This window comes from Ochlerotatus camptorhynchus, unplaced genomic scaffold (assembly GCF_037179485.1).
Source record: "Ochlerotatus camptorhynchus isolate MF236.1 unplaced genomic scaffold, CSIRO-AGI_Acam_v1.1 ptg000082l, whole genome shotgun sequence".
Taxonomy (NCBI): domain Eukaryota; kingdom Metazoa; phylum Arthropoda; class Insecta; order Diptera; family Culicidae; genus Ochlerotatus; species Ochlerotatus camptorhynchus.
The window spans coordinates 2,457,548-2,482,460 of record NW_027040572.1 but is presented as its reverse complement, the minus strand read 5'-3'; the positions used below and the strand labels follow the sequence as shown (position 1 = coordinate 2,482,460).

Here is a 24,913-nt window from a genome sequence, read left to right as displayed (position 1 = left end):
GCAGCAATTTTAATATTTATTGCTTTCACCTCGGCTTTCCCTTCATTACGTTTTAATAGCTGAAATTAATTCACCTTTAATTACTTTAAAAGCTATTGGTCAGCAATGTTCAGTATCATTGAATGAATGAATATTCTAATTTCTTAAACTTAGAATTTGATTCATATATAATTCCAATAAATGAATTAGATATAAATTTATCATTATGATTCATCAGTGTCATTTCCACCAAAGACTTATCAAAAACCTAACAACTTCCTTAAGTACTCAGTACAGTAAGGTAAAAATGTCAAGATCATAGATTACTAGGAATTAAATGGAAAATAACATTTTTTGTTACATTCAAAGTGTTTTTATGTTACTTCGTACGCGAAGTTAGCGATTTTCAGAGTTGGTTGGAAATGCTAACATGAAGCTTTAGTGTGATAATTTATTAGCTAGAGAGTGATCTTAAGAATAGAGTAGGTGGACCTGAATAGAAATTTACATTAGCCCAACGTTTGATTCTGATGTCTACATCAGCATCGAAATCAAATGTATGACTAATGTCAAACATAAGAAAACATTATGATTTAGTTGTATTTAAGCAACGTAACATCGATAGTTCCGTTAGAGTACGGCAGTATGAAAATTGAATAGAAGTTTAAAATGATCGAAGAGCCATTAATGCGACAGTTTTTTTTTAAAGTCAGACGCACATCTTTGCCTAACCCGTACGATGTACGCGGAGACTTGAAGTATGTCTTCAAGTCTACAGACAAAAAATGTGCATCCTACTTTTGCTCATAAACTGACTGCGACTGTGGAATAGTTCTAGCGACGTTTCATCACTCATCTCCCACGTTGCGAGAGCATTTCCAGTCGATGGTGTGTTATAATGCAATTCTTCTTTACCCAACTATTGTGCTGCTCCTATCGTCATGACCAACTTGGTCATCTCAGAGAGAAGGCAGTAGGGTGGTTGTTGCGTGCTGTACCCGAGGCTGTACCATCATCAGCCCCCCCCCCCCTTTTGTTGTTGTTTTATTTAGGCATTCCGCTAACAACCCAATTACATTACTTCATTAGTGGAAAGGGTTTATTATTAAGAGCGAAATTAAGAGCTCAAGTTATGGTTGTGAATTTCACGTAGTTGTTAATCCCTCCACAAAATCACATGAAAAAATTATATAAAATTTATGTGATCGCAAAAATGTTATGTGAACCCTAATAAAAAATAACCATAAACGAACGATAACCCAAATCATTGAACTATTCCACAAATGGTTTGGATGATACCCAGAACACGTCGTTAAGCAAATTAACCATACAATTTTTATTAGGGAAATTCAGATGAATTCCATTTATTTTAATTATGGATGAAAATCATGTGAGTTTCCACTGAAAGTTACATGAAAACTATTTTCGGTGTTTGAGTGGCTACCAACAACGGTGCTACCAAATAAACTGTCATCGCTGGTCTTTTGTGCTGCGATCGAACGCACACTCTCTCAAACCCGTTGCCTTTTTGATTCGATTTTCCCATTTTTCTCCATTTTCTTGCGATTTTCATTTCCAAAACCGTGCTTCACTCGAACGGATCGTTTTGTGTTTGCCGTTGCTGGCGCAGTTGAACCCAACAGTCATCAGTCAGTGTAGTTTTTGTTGCTGATGGTCGTTCGTCGTGGATGGTTTGGTGTGTGTCTGCGTGTGTTATTTCGTTGAACTGAACTGGCAAGCAGGCAGCCAGCAAAAGAAGTCTGTCTGTGCAGCCATATTTTTCTCGCATAATATTTAAAAGTGAACGCGTAGTAGGTGGAATCGAGTCAAATTTTGGAATTTCAATCGCGGGTTCCTGTTTCAAGTGCATTACCTTTCGGTTGATTGATAGAATCGATTTTGAGGGTTCGAATTTTGGTGACCTAGTGCGGAAATCGGGAAAGAGAAATTGGCTGCAGCTGAAATTGTGCGTGAAATTTTCTCGGATCTTGCCTTTCTTCTTTTGCTTCGACCTCCTCTTGTTGCTGGTTGTGTGTGGTGCATTTTCTGTAATCGCCTGCGCTCCGCCACCGAATAGGAATCAATCGGAAAGGAGAAAAAGAGTGCGTTTGTGTGTCTTGCTGCTGTCTGAGCCAGCGCTAATGGTGGAATAAGGATTTTCGTCTCCATTGTGTAGAACAAATTCAAGCTGCGAGTGCCATAAAGTGCTTATTCGGAAGAAAAGGTTCAAGCAAGTAAAATAAGCATTGTAAAAAATTCTGCTGGTGAAAAATGTGGCAACTCAGCAGAAGTGTTTGGTCATTGTCGCAGCAGTAGTCTCTGCCTGCAAAAGGAGTGTGCTCAACGACGGAGGAGGCCATTGCGTTGTCGAGACGACGACGGCGACGGTGACGACGAAATTGTCGAAGACTACGACGGGAGTGGATAAAAGAAGCAGCAGGAACGACGGAATTGTATCAGCTCCCCGTTGCAGCAGGAAGAAGCAGGGAAAAAGCTCCGTTCGTGATATAAAAAAAGAGTGCAGAAAAGAAAGCATTTTCGGGTTTTATTCGCGTGTGGGAAGAAGTGGAAACAGGAACAGGAAAAACGAGCTGAACAGGCACCGACACGGATCCAAGATAGAGAAAAATACTGTTTATTATTTTGACACACGAAAAGGCGAAAAGTCACCCAAGTGTTCAAGACGTGTGTGGACGACATTTCAAAATCGTGTAGTGTTTTATAATCTTGTCTCAACTCGTTTTTCCACATTTGAAGTCATCAGAAATTAAGTGTCTCTCTTTGCTAATGTTAAGTATTGTTCCAATAGATTCCAGCAGTAAACTAATTATAAACAGATTGTAAAAGACTTGAATCCTCTTAAAAATTCATACGACGGAAGACTGACAACCTTAAACCAACCGAATAAAAAAAAATACTAAACAGCACCGCAAGATGGCCTGTGCAACATTGAAACGTTCACTAGACTGGGAAAGTCTTAATCAGCGGCCAACGAAGCGCCGGAGGTGCCATCCATTTGGCAGCCCCAGCACCAGTAACGCCCAAAACAGCCCATCGTCCTCTTCCTCATCCTCGAGCAGTGCAATGCGTGTGATGGAACCGAAGCCTTCTCCATTTGCTGAAGCCGTCTGCCCAAAGTTGACCCCAGGTGAGTTGAGTTCATGTGTAGTGTTTTAATAGCTAGCCAGTAGGTACATGTATTTCCCCCATGTTCATCCTTTTCGGTTCCCCGCTACGTCACACCACATGGTTCCCGTATTCAGTCTCTTCCTTCCATCGAGCTAACATTTATTTTGCGCAAGCACACATGCAACGGTTATACGGACGGTTCCATGTCGTCGTCGCAGCTTTAAGTTTTTACCCAAATATGTTTTCATTCTGGTCAGTGTTGCTAGCTGACGGGAGTGCACATTTTCTGTAACCGTTTGGGAATGCATGACCGTCTCCAGAAAACCCTCTACTGATTTAATAACTTATAAGATATTGATGATGGGTAATGCGGGTTCGGCGAAATCATCGATCGGCACGCACGTGCAAGGAAAAAAGTAAAATCATATCGCCCAACTTTTCAAGCAAGCAATTAGAAGTCAAAATAGCACACTATCGTCGTCTGGCGAGAGAATTCTAAACTGAGCTGTTCACCATTCTTGTCCGTTTGAATGTTTTAAGTCAAGGAGCAAGTCCACGCCAACAGACGATTCGATTTTATTTCACCCCCTCCGAATTCCATGAAAATTTGCATAATTCTCGCGTCACTTTTCAAATAGACCAATGTAACATATCCACCATTTTGAAAAAATCGAAATTGAAGTTCGACAGATTATTATTTTAACTGTTTAAAAACAATACATTTTGCAATACTATTTTTAATGTAGTCAGTGTATAATAACGTTGAAAATTCAGAAGAAACGGTAAAATCACAATTTTACTTTGAATTTCATGCTACAATATAGAAAAAACCACATAGGACGTTTTGACAAGTCGAGTTGTACATCGGACATGTTACATTGGACGATTTTTCTCAATGACATAATCAATGAGTGTTACATTGGACGTTTTGCCTACATCATACTAGATTCCCTTTCACAGATTTCAAAGTATAGTACACTGGAGTCGCTTTTTATGCGTTTTTTTCTTACACGGTCTTTTTTTACTCGGTTTTTTTTTACGCGGATTTCGGAATTTACGCGGTTTTTTTTTACGCGGATTCCGGAATTTACGCGGTTTTTTTTACGCGGTTTTTTTTTACGCGGGACATATCACCCGCGTAAAAAGCGACTCCAGTGTACCTAACTTTAGATTGGCCCCGCCTTTGGAAAATGAGCACCAATCATGTTAGGCAGTCCGAATGACCGAAGTAACAATCATGGATCCATTATTTCAAACTGTACATTGGACAATTTTTGATCAATGATTATCTTAAATAAATAAAAGTAAATTTGGATGGATGTTTTTGTATCAAATACAATGACAGAAGAGCAATAGTTTGTATCGCTTAACTCGATTTGTTTACATTTGTTACATTGGTCTATTTGAAAAGTGACGCGAGAATTGTTCACTAGGGAGCATGATTGACCGTCCGCGAATGCTACTCCTTTACTGCCAGGTCAGGACTCATAAAATCGGAATGATGTCTAAGACAAAGTTTTTGAAAACTAAATAGCCTTTGAAAAAAAAAAATTCCACTAACAAAAAGTGCATTTTTAAGATGTTAGCTTTTCAAAGCTTATCAAAAATGCTACCTTTTCTGATATTGGACACAATGTACACTTTGAAATTAACTAAAATCGTAGAACATCAATATTTAGTTAACATTTTGAACTGCTGTCATGATTACCTGAGATTTGTCAAATAATGTAAATATTATTGTTATTGTCCATCTGAACAATTCTAGATATCGCTGGAATTAGGGCCTAACAGGTTTTGTAAACAATGACTTCTCTTGGTGATTTCTAGAAATTCAAGGCTCGCCCACGCAAACCAACATTCTCATCCGGTAGGGAAAGACTTCCCCTACCGAGAGATGGGCGGAGTAAACAAAATACAATTCGGCAGCAGGGATTTGTACCTTATATATCTTGCTAGAAGCTAGCATTTCACATGACTTTTACTTTTCATTCGATTTACGTACAAAATAATAATTGAGTGCATCGCAATATTTTGCACATTTCTTGGTGCCATTAATTAATCAACTAAGATCAATTAATCAATAGAGTTAGAATATTGTTTTTGATTCCAAAAATTAGTTCATTTTAAGAAGGACACGAAACATAAATGTGATTAATTTTTTTTGATTGCAATACTCTTAAATTTAATGTAGTAAGAATATGAAATCTTAGGAAATATCGAAGGCAACATATCAAGAAGACTGGTTTCTCTTCCATTTTCTCATACGTCCGCTATAAGGCAGGTACAATCGCGTCATCTGACGCTCAAAGGTAAATGCTTCGAGCGATTTTGATAGCAAAGGTTCATCCATCCTACTGTGTCTGTCGCTTGGATTCAGGCAAAGTTGCCAGTCTTGTTGTCTTCGGAAAAATTCTAATGCACGGCGAATGAGAACGACTCAAATTTGAGTTTAGTTCACTCATAATCGCCAAAAGTGCAGGAACTCAGCGATGAGTAAAATTTGTCTCATGGTTTCCTGTGGAAAACCTAAAAAATCTGCCGGAAAATGAGGAAATTGACGAAAATTTTATTCAGTCTCGGAGTAGTACATATAGATTATTATTATTATTTAGCTTTATTTAGGAGGCTTTCAGCCTTAGGCTGGTTCGCCTCCAATAGTACCAATAGACTGAGTGAATCCAATCTTTACTTTTCTCAAATTCGGGATTTTTTCCCTGGAAAAACCTGGGAAAACATGAGGCAAATTAACTCATCGCTGAGTTCCTGCACTTTTGGTGATTATGAGTGAACTAAACTCAAATTTGAGTCGTTCTCATTCGCCGTGTGGGAATGTTCGATTGGCTCAGATTTTAACAGTTCATTTGGCTCAAAGCATCTCTCCCTCTGAGTATTTCTAGTTTACTTCTGTGCGGATTTGCTAGCACTAGTTTACTAGCCAACTAGCACGATTACCAGTTGCTTCTGATATCTCATGCTGGTAGACGCTGATGTCCTGTTTTGTACAGTGCTAGTACACTAGCGCAAGTAATTTGAAATCAAAAAGCGTACTAGCGAGGCCTGGCGAGTGAATTCTAAACTGAAGAACTCTAGATAAATCCACAGAAAACAGACATAACACATTGAATATTTCTCACTATAAAACATCGTCGCTAAAACATTACCGTCATCTGTTGAGTACACTGTGGTGGGCACTACGCTGAACTGATGGCGGTAGTGTGTAAACGTCAAATGCAAGGGAATTGACTATGCGCGCCTACAACAGGTGGTGGCACTACCAACTACGGTACTTTAAAATTGTCCGTTAAATTCTTGTACGATGAACAACTTGCGAGTTTTATGTCTGTTTGTCTGTGATAAATCTGTCACAAATGTTAACAAACTGAGGTTAATGCATCGCATTATACTACTATTAAATGCTACAAAACGATATAATTTTGAAAGAAGTTTAGTAAGCTCCGAAAATTGGAGGAATTTCAGAAAACTACTGGGAAATTTAAAGCAGGTCCCAGATTTTCAGATAACTTCAGAGACGTTAAAAAGTTAATTGAGGTCTTCGTATAAGTTCAGAAGTTCATTGAAGCCTAAACATTTTTAGGACGCAGCGCATTACATTTACAACAAGCTTCATGAAAACTGCAAAAACTTTGAAGAAGTTTTTTTTTTTCAATTTCAGAAAAGAACAGATAACCTCAGAGCAGCTCCGTTAACATTAGAGAATTCACATACATTTGAAGTTTAGAGAACTTCAGCGAATTGTTAAACTTTAAGAGGAGATCCATGATCGTTAGAAAAATTGAGGAAGCTTTAGGAAGTCCTATAAAGTTCAGGGAAGTTTAAGAATTTGATGAGACGTATTGTGAGCATCAGGCTAGTTTCTCAAACTACAAAAGCTCTTCAAGGCAGTTTGATTAACTTTAGGAAAAAATTGAGAACTTTCAAGTAGTTCTGAAGACCTCAGATCTCAGAATAGTCCCTTCCATATTCAACGGAGATTTCCATTGAAATATTCCTCAAAGTATCAATGAAGCTATCCACCGAATTCAATTTTCTTTTAGTTTTCCCCGAAATTACCTTGAAATTCTCCACAATAAGAAACCCTTTAGAAAGATTCTCCGAATATTCATTGAATTCATTTCACATTTCCTTTTGAATCTCACTCATTCCCTTGGAATTCACAGTGAAAGAATTCATTGGCATTTCTTCTCACAAATTCTTTAGATTTATTCTTATAATTTGTTTAACAAACTCTCCTAAATTTATTTTCCGAATTCTTTTGAAGACGTCCTGGAGTTATTCTCAGATTCAATTGTAATCCTCCTTTTAGTATTTTCAAAAATAAAATCCAAGGTCTTATGCTCCGGATTTGTTTTCTCCCACAAACTTTATGAAATTATCCTCAGAATGCCCTTGGAATTATCCTCTGATGTTCACAGGAGTTGTGCTCCTCAGAAATTCCTAAGAGTATTAATTAAGATTAACTTTTAATTCAATTCAGGGTTTTTTTTCAACTTCAACGTCGTCACTAAAATCACTATTTTGGACAGCAGTGATCCCTACCAGCCCTGCATATTTGAATCATTCAAAATAGCTTAAAATGTGTTTCAATTGTTTTAACAACTATCATAGAAACAGTACTAATAATCATTTAAAGTAAGAGGAAAAGCCGTAATTCTTTCCGATTCTACTTAAGTGGCCTTCTCCTGCTTCTTCTTCTTCTACTTTGAATTTCAAGCATGTTGTTTATCGCATATAAGCGTATTGTGTGCTCTCAACTTAGTGTCCATCTACGTCCATAGTTATGAATTGAGAACTTTCGATGCTAGTACCATTTTTGCATTAGTATAAATGTGTGGCAAGTACAATCATATTCTATGCCCAGGGAAGACGAGAAATTTTCCAACCCGAAAAATTCCTAGACCGGACCGGGAATCGAACCCAGTTACCTCCAGCATGGTCTGATGAGCTTTGGTCCATAGATGCCCTCCTTGAGCAGTTCCAGGCAAAATAACTAAAATAAATTTACGTTATTTACGGACAATGATTCACATTTTTGCTCAAATCCAGCCATTTTCAGGGTTGTTACAGCAGGCGTGGATTTTGCGATTTTTGCGAATTTGAACTTCGCGAAAATCACGGAAAAATTAAATGATGTGCTATTACGAAAATTGTGGAATTCATTTTAACCTTTGCGTCCCGGATTATTTTGCTGTCATCAATCTTGTTGTTCCTTTTGACTCTAGTTTTCTCAATTTTTATCGGTTCAAACCAAACACCCTGCAAATAATCGAGAAATTATCACAGTTCCATAAGTCACACCGGATTTACATGGAAATTCCTTGGGGTCTGTCCAATGTGAGACATTTGCATATTTTTTTTTTTATTTCCAATATAATCATGGCATTTTTTTAGTGGCGTCGCCTTAACCTCAAAATATTAAACCGATTCGAGTATGAATATGGCATTAAATCTGGTTTTGAAAGTTGATGCACAGGTAAAAAGTGAGGTTACGCGAAGCCACTGGCATTTTTCGTTGTCAAATCATAAACGAATAGTATATATATGCGACTAATTTCCATGTATACCGAATATTCTAGGTTTTTCATATCGGCCTGGAGTTCAGTTGATTTGTTCTACTATATCAACCAAGACTGCAATAATGTCTGTAGTATCGAAATATGTCCAAACAGATTCATAGTGTCTATGTGGATCGTGCCCGACCTATTGCTACGTATACAATATGTTATAGGTTCTGATGTCATTCTGGGGGTCAGATTATTTTTCTACTTAATCACCCAAGACTTATTCAATCTGTAGTATAGAAATATGTCCACACAAATTTGCAGTGTCTATGTGGATTAGACCAACCATTTCCGTGTATGCCAGATGTTCTAGGATTTCGAAATTGATATTTTGGTACTACAGACATTAACCCCAATCTTTGTTGATCTAGTAGAACAAATTATCAGAACTGCAGGACGGTTTGGAAAACCTAGAACATCTGGTGTACTGGAAATAAATCGTACATTATCCACATAGAAACAATGAATCTGTTTGGACCGTTGATTTTATGGTTGATCTAGTAGAATAAATCATCTGAACTGCAGCACGATTTGGAGAACCTAGAGCATCTGGTATACATGGCAATAGTGCGTGCATGATCCACATAGACATTGTGAATCAGTCTGGAAATATTTTGATACTACAGACATTGTCCCAAGCTCGGTTGATAACATTATCTGAGCTCCATGACGATTTGGGGAACTTAGAAAATCTGGAATACTCGGAAAAATAGGTCATGCATGATCCACATATACACTTTGAATCTAAATGGAAATTTGTCGATAGTACAGACATTATTGCAGTCTTGGTTGATCTAGTAGAACAAATCAACCGACGTCCTGGACGATTTGGAGAACCTAGAGTTTCCGGTATACATGGTAATAAGTCGTGCATGATTCACAAAGTCACATACATACGATTCGGATATGATTTGACAACGAAATATGCTATTTTCATATTTCATTTTCATTTTGCAGCGTTTGGTGGGGCAATGGGAGCGCAAGTCAATCCAAAGCCGAGGATAAAGGACGGGTAATGGCTGAATAGTCTATGCGGACCACTTGAACGCCATGGGAAAAGGAAGGGATTGAAGAGGCCGGTTATTGGGGGTTTTGAGGAAATGACAGTAATGACACATAGTGATGCTAAATGTAAATAAACCGAAAATCCATCTCCCACTGATTCATCCTTTCACATATATACCAAATTGATATTTTAAAGCAATAATCAAAATAAACAGACAATACATGAAAAGGCTAGTTGCCAGTTGCTTTAAAGGCTAGTTGCCTCCCTAAGCGGACCCTCCGCATCCTAACTCTTCTGTTAATCCACTTAATGCTACTAGGCTGTCTAAATTTTCTTATTTAAGTTCGTTTGATGATTACGATATCTCTAGTCTAATTTAATAAATAATTGAAATCTCTAATCTACCTACCATGCTTTATTAAGTACCTGCACTTGTGAATGTAATCTAAAATTTACCGTGTCAAGTTGTTTTTGACTTTAACCTATATTTAATATATATTAGTTCGTCCCAGGTGCCACCTTCAAGTGACTAAAATGCTTCACTTTGAAGTTAGTTTCTTAGCTGATTTTTAAATTACATAGGGTATATGCTTCAACTACGCACACACGTTTTCACTATGTCGCACCACAAAAATACGTATGGTTATGTCATAATAGAACCACGCCACAGTGGAAATCCCATAGCCATAGTTCAAACACTTATCCCAAATCAAAATGAAGCACATATAAGATTAGTTGCAATACCATGTACAAAAATGGTGTTTAACATTGTTCCCAGAGTAATACCAACAATCAATACGAAACTAACGATTTTAAATTGGCTCACTACTTGACTAGCCTATTGGTCCCAAGCAAACGATTAACGTACCCCATTCTAGTCGAAATTCTAGTACTACGCAATGTTTGTTTTGATTCGCTATGAAAGTTTGACAGATAAAATGAGGGGTTATTGGTTTTTCCTATGTTTCGAGGGGTGAATCGATTAGCTTGGGACCGAAGAGAGCTGAGCCAAAAAGTTGAGCACGTTATTTCGGGACCTACTAGTCTTAGAGTTACCTCTATGGTAATACCTCAATGAAAACAACAACGAAATCTTGTCACGCAAGTAGAAGGAGCACTGTTGGGCCTTTCTGAAATATTTTAATATTATAATTCCCTTGCAAACCCAAATAAATCTATCTGCGTAAAAATAAATAAAATAAGAGTGATTTGCGGCAAAACCAGCCAGTATCGCACCCAACGTCAGTGCCTATACGTAAGCGTACTACAACGCGGCTTTCAAATAAAGGAGTAACAAGTGTGATACTATCACGTCAGGCTAGAACTTTGGTTCTCTTATGCAATGGTTGATCAGAGAGGGGAAGCTCAGTAATCCTCATCGCATGCTCATGACGCTATTCTGTCACGGCATGAGCCAACGATACCGGACACAAACCAACCGTCTCCAACGCTCCACTATGAAGCATAAGATTAGGCCCGCCCACCAACGTCCAGGTTAAAAAACTAGCCAAGGGGAGGGACAAAAAAATATGCTATGTTCATATTAGAAAAAAAAAATCATGAAAATGTCTCACATGACCATTGGACAGACCCAAAGGAATATCAGTGCAAATCCAGAACCGTTAATCCGAGGTGACCAACAAGTGTGACTTTTGAAACTCTGATAATTTCTCGATTATTTGCAGGATGTTTGGTAAATAATTTAGAAAAGTGGAGCCAAATTAACGACAAAATACGTCAGAGACGCAAAGGTTAATTTTCAAGGAAATTTGCATTTCAAATAAAAATGCATTATTTTTTAAAGTTTAATGTTTCTGGAAATCTAGGTCGATATTATTCAATAGAATCTCATAATGTAAGGGTGTTTATTATGTTCCCTAATTACTCAGAATTTATACTACCAAGAACATAACTAACTGAAGGTTATTTTTTTTTTCAAAGGTTACAAACGATACTCTTTTTTAGCTCAGTCGGTAAAGGTGCAGCTACGAAGTGAGTCCATGCTGGAGGCGGCTGGGATCGATTCCCGTCCGGTTTATTAATTTTTCGGGTTGGACTATTCCTCTACTTTCTTGGGCATAGGATGGTATAGGCATAGAAATCTCTCAGTCTCAATTAATATACGGAAGTGCTTCAAAGAACACTAAGTTGAGAGCAGGTAAAAATCGAATATGCTATAAGCAATAAGTTGTAAATGCCATGTAGTAGTAATACAAATTGTATTTTTAAGCAATGATTAGTATTTGAAGTTGCGAATCTTTTTTTTTTAGAAATCGCGAATTTTGCGGATTAAATTTAGAAAATCTTGCAACAGCCCTGCATTTTGATTCTTGTAACATTTTCAAAATGGAAATTTTAAAAAAATTGTTGCACGTAAACGACATTTCTGATCGAAATTACGCTTAAGTCAAGGTTGTGGAGAAAAAAATATCTTTCTGGGAGAAATAAACAAAAATGTTTTTTGTTACTTTAATCTTCTTTGCAAAACATGTTACCATTTTGTGACGAATTAAGGTGTTAACGGGTCATATTGACCCGGATTTTAAACTAAATTTGGACAAGGTTTTCGTAATCAAGACAGCAAAAAATAAATTTTAATATTACATCCAAGAGGATGCACTTCAATCATTTCGAAAAGGAAAAGCCCATGTAATTTTTATGTATGTATGCAGTGTTGGAAAAGTTCGCGATATTTCACGAAGTCCACCAAGGGAAAAAATCGTGAGTCATAGTGATTTTTTTGTGAACTTTGTATATGCAATCCAACTTCCACTGTCCGTCAGTATTGTTATGGAAGAAAAATGTTTGCAATTTAATCTATTATTATCTTACACTGATCCCATTGCAAACAATTTTAGCCCGGAAGTTGAAAGGTGATAGCTCTGTTGAGATTCAGTAACCCATTTCAGAAAGCCTGGTCACTTACGTCCATTCCGAGGTTACTTTCACTTAGAACAAGCCCCGCATACACGTAGTACCGATATAAAATGTATATTAGTGCTGCGTGTACACTTCCATCATCAAAGCAAGCACGTATTTAGTAGGATGCATTTCATATTTTTATATCTAGTTGTAATCAGTTAGATCTCACCGCTTATGTATTGTGTCCTTGCTGCTGAATCTTTGTCATCTCGATTCTCGTTGAGTCCTGTTAAACAATCGGCATCTCTAGTGGAATACTCTTCTCTCTCTTTCCCTATCACTTTTCGATGTTTTTCGTATCTCTTCCAAATAACCAAGTGGAGATGCATCAACAGCAACCGGCCTCCTCGTATACTTTCTTCGACCCATCGCAGGTATCTCCTTCAAACACAGACGTTAAAATTCCGGATCCATTTCGTCGAGTAGAGAACGTTCTTCATCTTTCCAGATTCGAATCAATGCTTGAACTGTAGTCGTTGGTCAGATACCTAACCTAAAACAAACAGAAAAATTAGCATGGTTTCTTAACACTCACCTGCAATCGGAATCCTACTTCCCTTCGGACCCATATCGGGTTTCTTCAATCCGGTCGGTCGGAACATTCTTTTTCCTCCTCCAAGGGCACATCTCCGATTGCCAGCACAAACGACTGTGGTCATCATAAACTTTTCCAACCTAAACCTTCTTCAATTACTTCTCCTTGATGCGGACTTGCATCGAACGATAGGAAGTTGGAAGTTCAGTAGATATTTTGTTCGTAATTGCCACTTGACTCTTAACTCGAAGATATTTTCAGCGGCTGCAGCAACACTTTATTCCATGCTTGAACTATTTTTTCAAGCTCATGTTATTTTTATGGCCACAAAAATAAACAAATGCATTAAAAGCAGCGTAATGTCAGTTCATGCACTGTATTGATGTTAATTTTGTCCTTTTTGACCAGTAGGTAATATTTCACCATATTTTCGACACGATTGAAGTGCATCCAGTTTGATGTGATGTTATTTTTTTTTGCTGCGAAACCTATCAGATTTTAAAGTCAAATTGTCTGAATTTTAAGTTTTTGGTATATAGAACCCATTTTTACATGATTAGCCACAAGGAATCGATGCCGAATAAAGTAAGGAGTGGCCACAGTGCCGGTATGTTGCCATCAAATATTGTAAATCATTTAGGAAATGGAACCTAGGTACATCAATACAGTGAAATCAATGCCTTACTAAGGACAATTGATAGTTTCTTGCTTTAGGTGACCTATCCCGGATGTTCCGGATACCGATTCCAGTGGCCACACCTACTTTTTCATAAAAATGGTCATCCGATACATCAAAACACATTGATGCTTATGAAACGATTCTTCGAATATTTTGCTAATATTATGATTACTCGTGGCCAGTGACCTTGTTCCGGTGGCCACAATCAACTTTCTCACAAGAATGGTCATGCGAAACATAAAAAAACACATCAAATTGATGCGTATGAAACGATTTTTTCAATATCCTAATTACTATTAGCAAGTGAGCTAATCCGGATGTTCCTTCCGGTTACCGGTCATGCGACACATTAAATTGATGCGTATGAAACGATTATTCGAATATTTTTTTCCAATATTCTGGTTACTTGTGGCCACTGAACTAACCCAGAAGTTCTGAATACCGGTTCTGGAAAGCATTATTAAACACTAAAAAGTATGACTGTACCTTAAATCCGTGGTTTTTATTCTATAAATATTTTTTTGTTTTTTTTTTACGTGTGTGATATGCTAACGCTTAGGATAACTATTGAAACAAATCAATATAAACTACAAAATTCAAGTTATCAAACCCACCGTATTAACCGCTGCGTGGAATCAGGGCCGATCACGGTATATGGAAATGAAAGTACTTTTGCCATCCTGCAGATAATCGATCATCAATGGTTGACCCTGCGTAAAGTTGTATCGATAACAATAAAAACACTATTACTAAGGTGTTCACCTAAAAATTCATAAGTCAACAACAAATCTTTCCCACATTATCTTTGATTATAATAATCTATCTGGACTAGAAATGTTTCTTAACAGCACATCTTTCTTTTACCTTTATTTATTTCAGAAAAAATGGCACAGAACATCACCGAGGAAATCAAAAGACTGCACCGCCGGAAGCAGCTCACATTCAACACGGGCAACATGGAACGTATGCAGGATTCGGAATCGAGCGGCTCCGAGATGGGTCCGGATAGTCCCCGTAGACCGGACAGCCCTCCGAGCATGGTCAAACATCCGGAGAAAGCACTGTTCACATTCAAACAGGTAAGGGCGGGCAGTTCTTGGATATTCACATTTAAGTGAAACTCCAAAACCAAGTTGCTAAGGATTCTTGACTTGGAACATTCATGTTGATATCTTGTTCATCGCAATTCGATAACTCATCGCTACTTGATAGTTGGGTAAAGGGTGATACGGTCAAAATTTGGTCAAGGGAAAACGCGTGTAAATCGGTGAAATCGTTTATTTAAAAAATCAAATTAAATTTCTTTTTCAAGTTCAATTAGTATAAAATTCAGGAAAAATATTCAGTTAGGCTTCCGCTTTTCCAAATCCGAATTGCCGGGCCTTACGCTTGACCCCTGCCATCAGATTTTGTACAGCCACCTTGTCCACCTTCTTCGTCGCAGAAAGCCAGTTTGCCTTGAACTGCTGCTCGCCCTTAGCAGTTTTTTTGGTCTTCTTTAGGTTCCGCTTGACAATAGCCCAGTATTTCTCAATTGGGCGGAGCTCTGGCGTGTTTGGAGGGTTCTTGTCCTTGGGAACCACCTGCACGTTGTTGGCGGCGTACCACTCCATGGCCTTTTTACCGTAATGGCAAGATGCCAAATCCGGCCAAAACAGTACGGAACAACCGTGTTTCTTCAGGAAAGGCAGCAGACGTTTATTCAAACACTCTTTCACGTAAATTTCTTGGTTGACAGTCCCGGAAGCTATGAAAATGCTGCTTTTCAAGCCACAGGTACAGATGGCTTGCCAAACCAGATATTTCTTTGCGAACTTTGACAGTTTCATGTGCTTGAAAACATCTGCTACCTTTCACCTTCCTTTTGCCGTATAAAACTCCTGTCCCGGAAGCTGCTTGTAGTCGGCTTTGACGTAGGTTTCGTCGTCCATTACCACGCAGTCAAACTTCGTCAGCATCGTCGTGTACAGCCTCCGGGATCGTATTTTGTTTATCATCGCGATTTGGAGTCACTACCTTCTTGTAAGTCGATAGTCCGGCTCGTTTTTTGGCTCGATGCACGGTTGTAGACGATACACCCAGCTTATTTGCGGCATCTCGGAGAGAGAGGTTAGGGTTTCGCTTGAAACTACCGGCAACTCTCTTTGTCGTCTCAGCGGCTTCCGGTTTTCGATTTCCCCCCGATCCAGACTTCCTGGCTGTCGACAAACGTTCCCCAAACACTTTAATTACATTTGTAACGGTTGATTTGGCAACTTTTAGCGATTTTGCCAACTTTGCGTGCGAGTAGCTCGGATTTTCGCGATGCGCGAGCAAAATTTTGATACGCTGCTCTTCTTGCTTGGACGGCATTTTGACAACTGAAGAGTGAATTCCAACATCGAAACAGGAGCAACATTCTACACACACACACCTTCAAAATGAGGGGTGTTCAGGTTTTTTTAAATGCAAAATTGAAAGAAATACGTCAAGTTGATATTGACCAAATTTTGACCGTATCACCCTTTAGGTTTAGAAAGCTGTTTACGACAAGAATCACAAATATTGAAGTTACTGTTGGTTCTCTTCCGCAAATCCCAGCTCAATCAATTTCTGAATATTATTTTCCGTGAAATTTCGGCACTTTTTCGATCAACTTTTACTAAACACGTTTATGTACTTATGATAAAAAGTATTAATTTTAACGATAACTTAGTCTTCTGACTAACAGTCACCCAATATTATGGGTCATCCACAATAAAAGGGTGTCCCACATCAAATTGCATCAAGGAAAAAACGCTGTTTTAAATTACCCGTTGGGTGTTTTCTCTTGAAAATTTGGGTAGAAGTAGTTTAAAGTGTATTGTTTACACTGTATTTTTATCGCTGTCAGTTTTTCGAAAGTCACGAAAAGAAAATGCTCAACTCTCTCATCGGGACATCGGAAAACAACTCGGAATCGTGCAGTCAACGGTGAGTCGTGTAATTAAACGTTACTACGAAACCCTGATCTGAGATTTTAAGCCTCAGAAAATCCCGACGGCGGCGATTGGGATTGGCGATTGAACCCAGGCCTGCGGGGGTAATAGGTAATCACGCTTACCATCGGCGCCGCTATACGTAGATCTCGTTGCTTTCTAATAGAATTTCCAAACTCAATCTACCAATTCGGCCTAGTGTCTTTCCAATAATTTACATGTAACTCAGATACATTTAAGAATTCTGAGACTTTTAGGAATATTTCTAATTTTGGAATTCATAAAATTATCTAAATTATGGCGCATAATTCGATCATTTATTTCGATTTTGAAACCTGTTTGTCCGGTTTTGTATTACTTCATGCGCGAAGATAACGATTTATATAGTTACTTACCTTACCAATCAGACTAAGGCCTTGTTGTGCTCTGCTGCCCGAAGAAGTCGTCTCCACTCTACTCGATCCATGGTCCCACGTCTCTAGCCTCGTAGTTTGCGAAAGTTTCGCAAGTCGCCTTCTACTTGGTCGATCCACCTTACCCGCTGCGCGCCTCTTCTTATTGTTTCTGTTGGGTCGCTTTCAAGAACAATTTGTCACTGGATCGTCGTCTTGCATTCTTACGACGTGACCAGCCCACCGTAGTCGCCCAATTTTTGCAATGTGGACGATGGATGGTTCTCCCAGCAGCTGGTGCAATTCATGGTTCATTCGCTTCCTCCACGTTCCGTCATCCATCTGCACTCCACCGTAGATGGTACGTAACACCTTCCGTTCGAAAACCCGTCCTCCACGAGCATAGTCCATATCTCGTGGTCGTAGAGGACCACCGGTCGGTCTAATCAGCGTCTTATAGCTTTGTGTGACGGCGAATTTTATTTGACCGGAAAGTCCTCCGGAGTCCAAACTAGGCACGATTCCCTGCCATAATGCGTCTTTGAATTTCTATGCTGGTTATTATTTTCGGTGGTCACCAGTGAGCCCAAATACACGAACTCGTCGACAACCTCGATTTCGGCACGGTCAATCTGAATTCGGGGTGGGAGGCTAAAATTGTCTTCCCTAGAACCTCTTCCTCTCATGTATTTCGTCTTCTATGCGTTGATGGCAAGTCCAATCCGCCCAGCTTCAGCCTTCAGTCTGATGTACGTTTCCACCATCGTCGCAAAGTTCCGTGTCATGATGTCGATGTCATCGGCGAAGTCAAGAAACTGGATGGACTTCCTGAAGATCGGGCCACTCGTGTCTATCACAGCTCTTCTGATTACACCTTCTAACGTGATATTAAATAGCAGACACGAAAGTTCATCACCTTGCCGTAACCCCCTTCGAGATTCAAAGGGACTCGAGAAGTGTCCCCGATACTCGAACAATGCACATCACTCAATCCAGTTTATCCAAAAATCCGTACTCGTGCATAATCTGCCACAGCCCACAGCTGATCTCGATCGATTGTGTCGTATGCGGATTTGAAATCGATGAACAAATGATGTGTGGGCACGTTGTATTCGCGGTATTTCTGCAGAACCTGCAAAATCGCGAAATTTTGGTCCGTGCTAGCGCGGGCTCCCATGAATCCCGCCTGGTATTGCCCCACGAACTCTCTTGCAAATGGTGTGACAGCCCCTTTGTAGATTGGGCATACAACACCTTCCATCCACTCCTCCGGTAATATCTCCGCCTCCCAAATCTTGGCAATTACCCAGTGCAGCGCTCTAGTCAGTGCACGGAGAACAAATTATAGTAGACGCAATTGTTTTTCCGGTCAAAATAACTATATTGTTCAATTGTTTTAGAGATAATCCAAACTATAGTTGATTTGACTATATATAGAGGGCAACAACTATAGTCCATAGTTGGTTCCTCGGTTGGCTCAACTATATTTTTCAGTAGATGAACAAACGTCAAACTTCAAAATACAACTATGCTTTAGTTGATTCAAGAAAACTTTTGTTAGGTTAGCAAAATTTTTCAATGTTTATTAAACGAACTGCTCTTCATTATCGACATATTAAGGAAGTTTGTTTTACCTCTTTATCGATTTCAAAAACACAACTGCAAAATCATAAAAAAGGTGAACAAGAACATTCAACTAAGATTTGAACCGTGTTCATCTGCGTGAGAGCCAGCTGTCTTAGTGCCTGCTCTACGCATCACAAGTTAATAATTGTGGATTTATGATGATCACTTGAAACCAAATTTTATAACTAAATTACATTTGACGGTTGTTGTAGTTGATCAAAGTTATAGTTGAATTGAGTATAAGATGAACAGTTGAATCTATTAGGTAGATATGATTGAGTTGATGGTCAAATTAATGTTGGAATAACTATAGGTTTCTTTCAAACAACAATATTTTTCCATGTGAAAGTAACTATTAGGATTGTTATCTTAACTTAACGAATTTGTTCTCCGTGTGCTTCACCACCTTATTTTAATAGCTCACTTGGTAGTTGATCTACACCAGTTGCTTTGTTGTTCTTCAGCCGACCGATCTCCTCCTCAACTTCTTGAAGATTAGGGGCCGGTAGCCTGTCGTCTTCTGCGCGTGCTCCAAGGTCTGTTGCCGTGCCACCTTCGTTTTCTGCTGCTTCACCGTTGAGGTGCTCGTCATAATACTGCTTCCACCTCTCAATCACCTCACACTCGTTCGTGAGAAGGTTACCGTCCAAGTCCTTGCACATATCGGCTTGCGGCACGTCGCCTTTGCGCGAACTATTTAGCTTCTCGTAGAACTTCCGTGTGTCGTTTACGCGGTACAGATTTTCCATCGTCTCGCGATCTCAGTCTTCCTGCTGACGCTTCTTCCTTCGGAAAACCGAGTTTTGTCTGTTCCGCGCTTGTCTGTATCGCTCCACATTCAATCTCGTGCGGTGTTGCAGCATTCTCGCCCGTGCTGCATTCATCTCGTCTACTAACAGTTTGCATTCGCCGTCAAACCAGTCGTTTCTTCGGTCCGGGATTGCAGTACCTAGTGCCGCTGCAGCAGTACTACCTATGGCGGAACGGATGTCCCTCCAGCCATCTTCAAGAGAAGCTGCGCCAAGCTGCTCTTCCGTGGGTAGCGCAACTCCCAGCTGCTGCTCGTAGTCCTGGGCAACTCCGGCGTCCCGTAGTTGCTCAATGTTGGGTCGCGTCGTTCGACTTCGACGGGTGTTATGCACCGTCGAGAGTTTTGAGCGCATGCATACTGCAACTAGGTAGTGGTCCGAATCTATGTTCGCACTGCAGTACGTGCGGACGTTGATAATCTCGGAGAAGAATTTCCCGTCGATTAGAACGTGATCGATTTGGTTTTCTGTGTGTTGTTCAGGTGATCTCCAGGTAGCTTTGTGGATATATTTGTGAGGGAAAAAGGTACTTCGAACTACCATAGCCCGAGAGGCTGCAAAGTTCACGCATCGTTGGCCGTTGTCGTGCGATACGGCATGCAGGCTGTTTGGCCCGATTGCCGGTCTATACATTGCCTCCCGTCCTATCTGAGCGTTCATGTTGCCGATGACGATTTTGACGTCCCGTTGCGAACAGCCGTCGTACACCTGCTCCAGCTGCGCATAGAACGCTTCTTTCTCGTCGTCGGGTCTCCCTTCGTGTGGGCAGTGTAGGTTGATGATACTGTAGTTGAAAAAACGGCCCTTAATCCTCAACTTGCACATCCTTACGTTGATCGGCTGCCAACGAATCACGCGTTGGCGCATCTTACCCAGCACTACAAAGCCGGTTCCCAGCTCGTTGGTGGTGCCGCAGCTCTGGTAGAAAGTAGCCGCTCGATGCCCGCTTTTCCATACCTTTTGTCCCATCCAGCAATGTTCCTGCAGTACTACGACTTCGAAGTTGCGTGGTTGAAGTTCGTCATAGATTAACCTATCGCAGGACGGGAAGCCAAGCGATTTGCAGTTCCATGTTCCGAGTTTCCAATCGTAGTCCTTATTTCGTCGCGTAGGTCTGTGCCGATTGTTCCGATCCGTATTTCTTTCTTCAGTATTTGCAACTTTATGGTTTTTCCAGGGCGGCTTGTTGGGCCTGCCCCAACCCCCTGTCTCGCCGGGAGACCATCGTGCACAGCTCTGTTAAGAGTCCCACGCTGGCACTAGGACGGTAATCAGCCGCTCCTAACATGGAGAACAGACGCCGTTTTGAGCCGCACATCCATAATGAACAGACCCTCGGGTTTGGTGAAGCATTTCCTCTATCATCGTACTATGGTTACCGCGCCAGTGTTCGCGTCGCACCTCTTCACTTTGCTATTGCCGGACTGGCACCATTGCCCAGGCTACGCCACCCAGCTGTGTCCATGTTTCAGCTGGTAGTCTTTTGTTATCATATGACTCGGGGAGGCGTGAAGTAGGAACTTGTGAGGACCAGGGCTAGGTATTCCGCTCCTTCCAAGTTGTCAACTCACCATTTTGTGTTCTGGGCAAAAACCAAATTCAATATTCAGGCTGCTGTCGTAGTAGGGTAAGGTACGGCAAGATGGATTTGTTTGTCAAAATTAACATGATCAATGCAATTACGGGTCACGGAGCAAGATGGGTCAGCTAGTACATTTATTAATTTATTTGTTTGTCAAAATTAGCATGATCAATGCAATCCCAAAGATGGATTGCTTTTTCAAACCTGCATTGGGGCAACGTTAAACCTGTTGAAGTTGTCAATCAAAAATATAAATAAATCAAGTAGATGACCCATCTTTCCTCGTGACCCATCTTGCCACCTTACCCTATTTGCTGATCACCATGCCTATAGTACCGATATTCCATTGCACCTTTAATTTCCTTTCAGGTACAAATGATCTGCGAGCGTATGCTGAAGGAACGGGAAGACGCCTTGCGGGAGCAATATGATGCCGTTCTGACCAACAAACTAGCCGAACAGTACGATGCATTTGTCAAATTTACCTATGACCAAATACAGAGACGCTACGAAGCGGCGCCTAGTTGTGAGTATTTCCACTATTGAAGTGTTACCTTTCTTATTTTTAAATTTTATAACTAAACTAATTCCAATTTTTTTTTTGCAGACCTCTCCTAATCTGCTAGTTAACTTATGATGTAAAAGCAAAGTAAAAACAACGTAAGGGGCATATATCCACCCAATCCACACAACAACAGCAACAACAACAAACAGACACACACACACACGCGCGTATCCATATATTCAAATTCCCACATACAAGCTATAAATCTAAAACTGAATAGAGCTCTTCATTTATTTGTACTAATCTTCTATTACTTCATCTTGCTGCTGGTACGATTACAGAGAGGAAAAGAGGAAAATTATTACACCCCAACAACTGGAAATGCTTTCCAACGCCACACTTAGACTGTTAACTACTAAAACTGCAATTTTGCCAGAATCGATAGTTCACTGAAATGGAACATGTAATATTGAATTCGCCTTTTGTATGATTATTTTTTGTAGAATCATTCAATAAAGAAAAACTATTCTATGTAAACTCTGAAGATTATTACGTACTTGAGTCTTGCAGACAAAACGATAACGAAACAACAACACAAAAACTGCAAACGGATTTCGAGTCCCAGTAATAGTGCCGTTACTCTTTTCGATTATTCTGCCGTAGTAAAGCTCTCAAAAGAGCATTACTCTTAGATACTGAATGCTCATTGGAAGGATCATTGTTATTCTTCTCTGGAGTTTCGGTAGGTCTCTCATTATTTTGCTTATTTAGTTCTTTAGGTAGTTATTTTCATTGATTCTATTCGGAAGTTGTTCGTAGTGTGTAGTTGCCTAATTTTTTTTTCACTTAGTAAATTTCATTATTCATCATAAGTGTTCTGTTTCATTGTTAGTTTTTTTCTTCTGATTTTTCTCTCAATCATGCTTCGTTTATCATTTCCGCAGATTTTGTTTGCTTTATTCTATATTTTTAGTCAATTTTGTTGTTAATCTGGATATGAATATGTAAATTAAGTTTTTGCGGATTGCGTTGCAATTAGAATCCCTGTATTCTTGTCACTCACTGCAGAATAATCATGTCGATTGAGATCTAATTCAGTGATGCTTCCGAGTAGCGTCTCGAAGGAAGACAAAAAAAGACGAGCAGGAGATTTTGGAGGTAGGAAATGTGAAATGTAATACGATTATCTCATTGAGTAGGGAATAATGATAACATATATACTGATAAAAATGAAAGGTGAAAACAAATGCATACAATATAGGCGGTAAAGTGGAAAACAGAACTAAGCATAACACATAGAGAACACACAACATATACATTTATACATATGAAACTATATATATATTTATATACATATAGTGAGAAGCATAACTATGGAAAAGAAGCAAAGTTTGCTAGCAACTAGAAACCAGAAGTAAAACTAATTGACGCGTTGAGCGAAACAGAAGAGTTCATGTAAAGTTAAGTTTCTATTTATAAGATAGGATATGGAACAAGACGGCAGAAGATGAAAAAAAACGTAAAAATAATCTAAGGACCGTAAGTATATATAAGTATACAGACAAAAAAAAAAACAAGATTGAGCAGAAAATTGAAAGGGAAAAACACAAAAAATTAAGCTTATACTATAAACGGTAAGATGAGGTTAATTCGTAAGCGTTTATATACATATGTTTTATATAAAATGATCGAAAAGTAATCTTGCAAGCGCAAATTAATCGAGTTGCGAGCGAGAGAGAGAGAGAGAGAGTAAAAATAATAAAGCAAAAACAAAAAATTCAGCCCCGATGTCATTGCTAAAGTAACTCACGTGAGCACCACTTTGTAGAGCATCATTTAATAGTGCATTAAAATGCAATAGCAACAAGCAACAGCGCAGCAAATAAGTAAAACCTACCTACCTTATAGCCAAATCAAGCATCAGCAGCAGCAGCAGCAGCAGCAGCAAAAGCAGTATGAAACTAACCTTTCCCACATACCCTTAAACAACAAAATTATTCCGAACGATTCGATGTTTTAGAGAAAAAAATAAAGACAGAGAGATACAAAAAAGGAATCCAATCCACATACAAAAAACTACCACATTACTCACCAAAGTAAACAAGCGAAAAGAAGAAAAAAAAACTACAAGAGAAGATACACTCGCGGAGAGCAAACGCGGTTTGTAGGCCCTCGAATGAAGGGAGACAGGTGTGCGTGTGAATAAATAAGGTGCAGCAGCAGCAGTGCAGAGACACAACGGACCGACGAAAAAGGAAACTGTACGCGACGATTTCGTAAACAAAGATGTCTAATGCTTGAGATAGGTACCGAAGAGCCATAATAGTGCAGTGGAGATGCGGTTTCGTCGTCGTCGTCGTCCTCACCGTGTATCCTCGAGGTTGCGGATTTGTTCGTGGTGAAGCAGATCGACATACGATTAAAAGTAACCAAAATCAGACAGAAACGAAAACACAGGCGAATAAAAAGTGCAGTTTGCTAAGTCCGTAAATTAAACTCTAAAAAAAAGAAAAAAACAGGTTTGCTCAATGTGCTTGTGAGATATCACATTACCTATGGGAAATTCTAGGCAAAGCTACCGGATGTATGAGGTTTGTCCTTTCTAGATTAATTTTTGATCTAGATTTTTTTTAGGTTTAATCTTTGAACTTTTGATTGCATGCATCAATATTGTACTCAGAGAAAAAAAATACCCTAAATTTAAGTTCTTTTTACTTAATTTTGGGTGATTTTGAGTTTTACATCCCACTCTCACTTTTTTTTTTGTTGTCACAAACGGAACGAGAGATTCGGCTTTCTCATGACTATCGTTCAATATGCTACTAGTGAGTATTATTGGAATATAAATTTGTCATTCATTTCTACTCGGGATATGAGATCCCAATAATCAGAAGAGAGGGAGAACGAATTCTCTCACCACACAATTAGGCATAGGCAAATGAAATAGACCACGTGGATTGTAAAGTTATATATATATCGCTAGAATAGATGGGACAGTGAAATGTATAAGATCAATAAGGAATACAGTGAATTTACCCTCATTTTGTATCAGCAAACGGTTGACGGAATAAAGACTGCGTAAGGCAATTTATTCACAGAAACTACTTTTTGAAAGCTGATCCGAAACTGGAAGAAGTCGTTTCTTTTTCAGGTTGAGAACATTCTTGGTGAGTATACTGGTTATGATAGTGGTGACGACCCCATTGGTTTCTC

The 24,913-nt window shown here is 39.3% G+C and overlaps 1 protein-coding gene across 3 annotated transcripts; it reads left to right on the top strand.

Annotated features, from left to right (window-relative positions):
- The first annotated feature begins 1,478 nt into the window (after positions 1-1,478).
- akirin lies at positions 1,479-24,196 on the top strand. 3 transcript variants are annotated; one of them, XM_065218031.1, is made up of 5 exons: positions 1,479-1,628; positions 2,789-3,127; positions 14,709-14,908; positions 21,565-21,721; positions 21,803-24,196. In XM_065218031.1, the coding sequence occupies exons 2-5, from the start codon at positions 2,914-2,916 to the stop codon at positions 21,811-21,813; spliced, it is 582 nt and encodes a 193-aa protein (XP_065074103.1). In that variant the 5' UTR covers positions 1,479-1,628; positions 2,789-2,913; the 3' UTR covers positions 21,814-24,196. The 3 variants fall into 3 exon arrangements, with proteins under 3 accessions (XP_065074103.1, XP_065074101.1, XP_065074102.1); XM_065218029.1 differs by having other exon boundaries at positions 1,479-1,675; XM_065218030.1 differs by having other exon boundaries at positions 1,479-1,945.
- Positions 24,197-24,913: the final 717 nt, after the last annotated feature.

What these genes read in the sequence shown, in the direction of transcription:
- akirin (XM_065218031.1), top strand. Translation starts at nt 2,914, where the DNA reads ATGGCCTGTGCAACATTGAAACGTTCACTAGACTGGGAAAGTCTTAAT. An exon ending in CTGCCCAAAGTTGACCCCAG is followed by an intron (nt 3,128 to 14,708) that starts GTGAGTTGAGTT and finishes TATTTATTTCAG; the next exon opens with AAAAAATGGCACAGAACATC. An exon ending in CACTGTTCACATTCAAACAG is followed by an intron (nt 14,909 to 21,564) that starts GTAAGGGCGGGC and finishes ATTTCCTTTCAG; the next exon opens with GTACAAATGATCTGCGAGCG.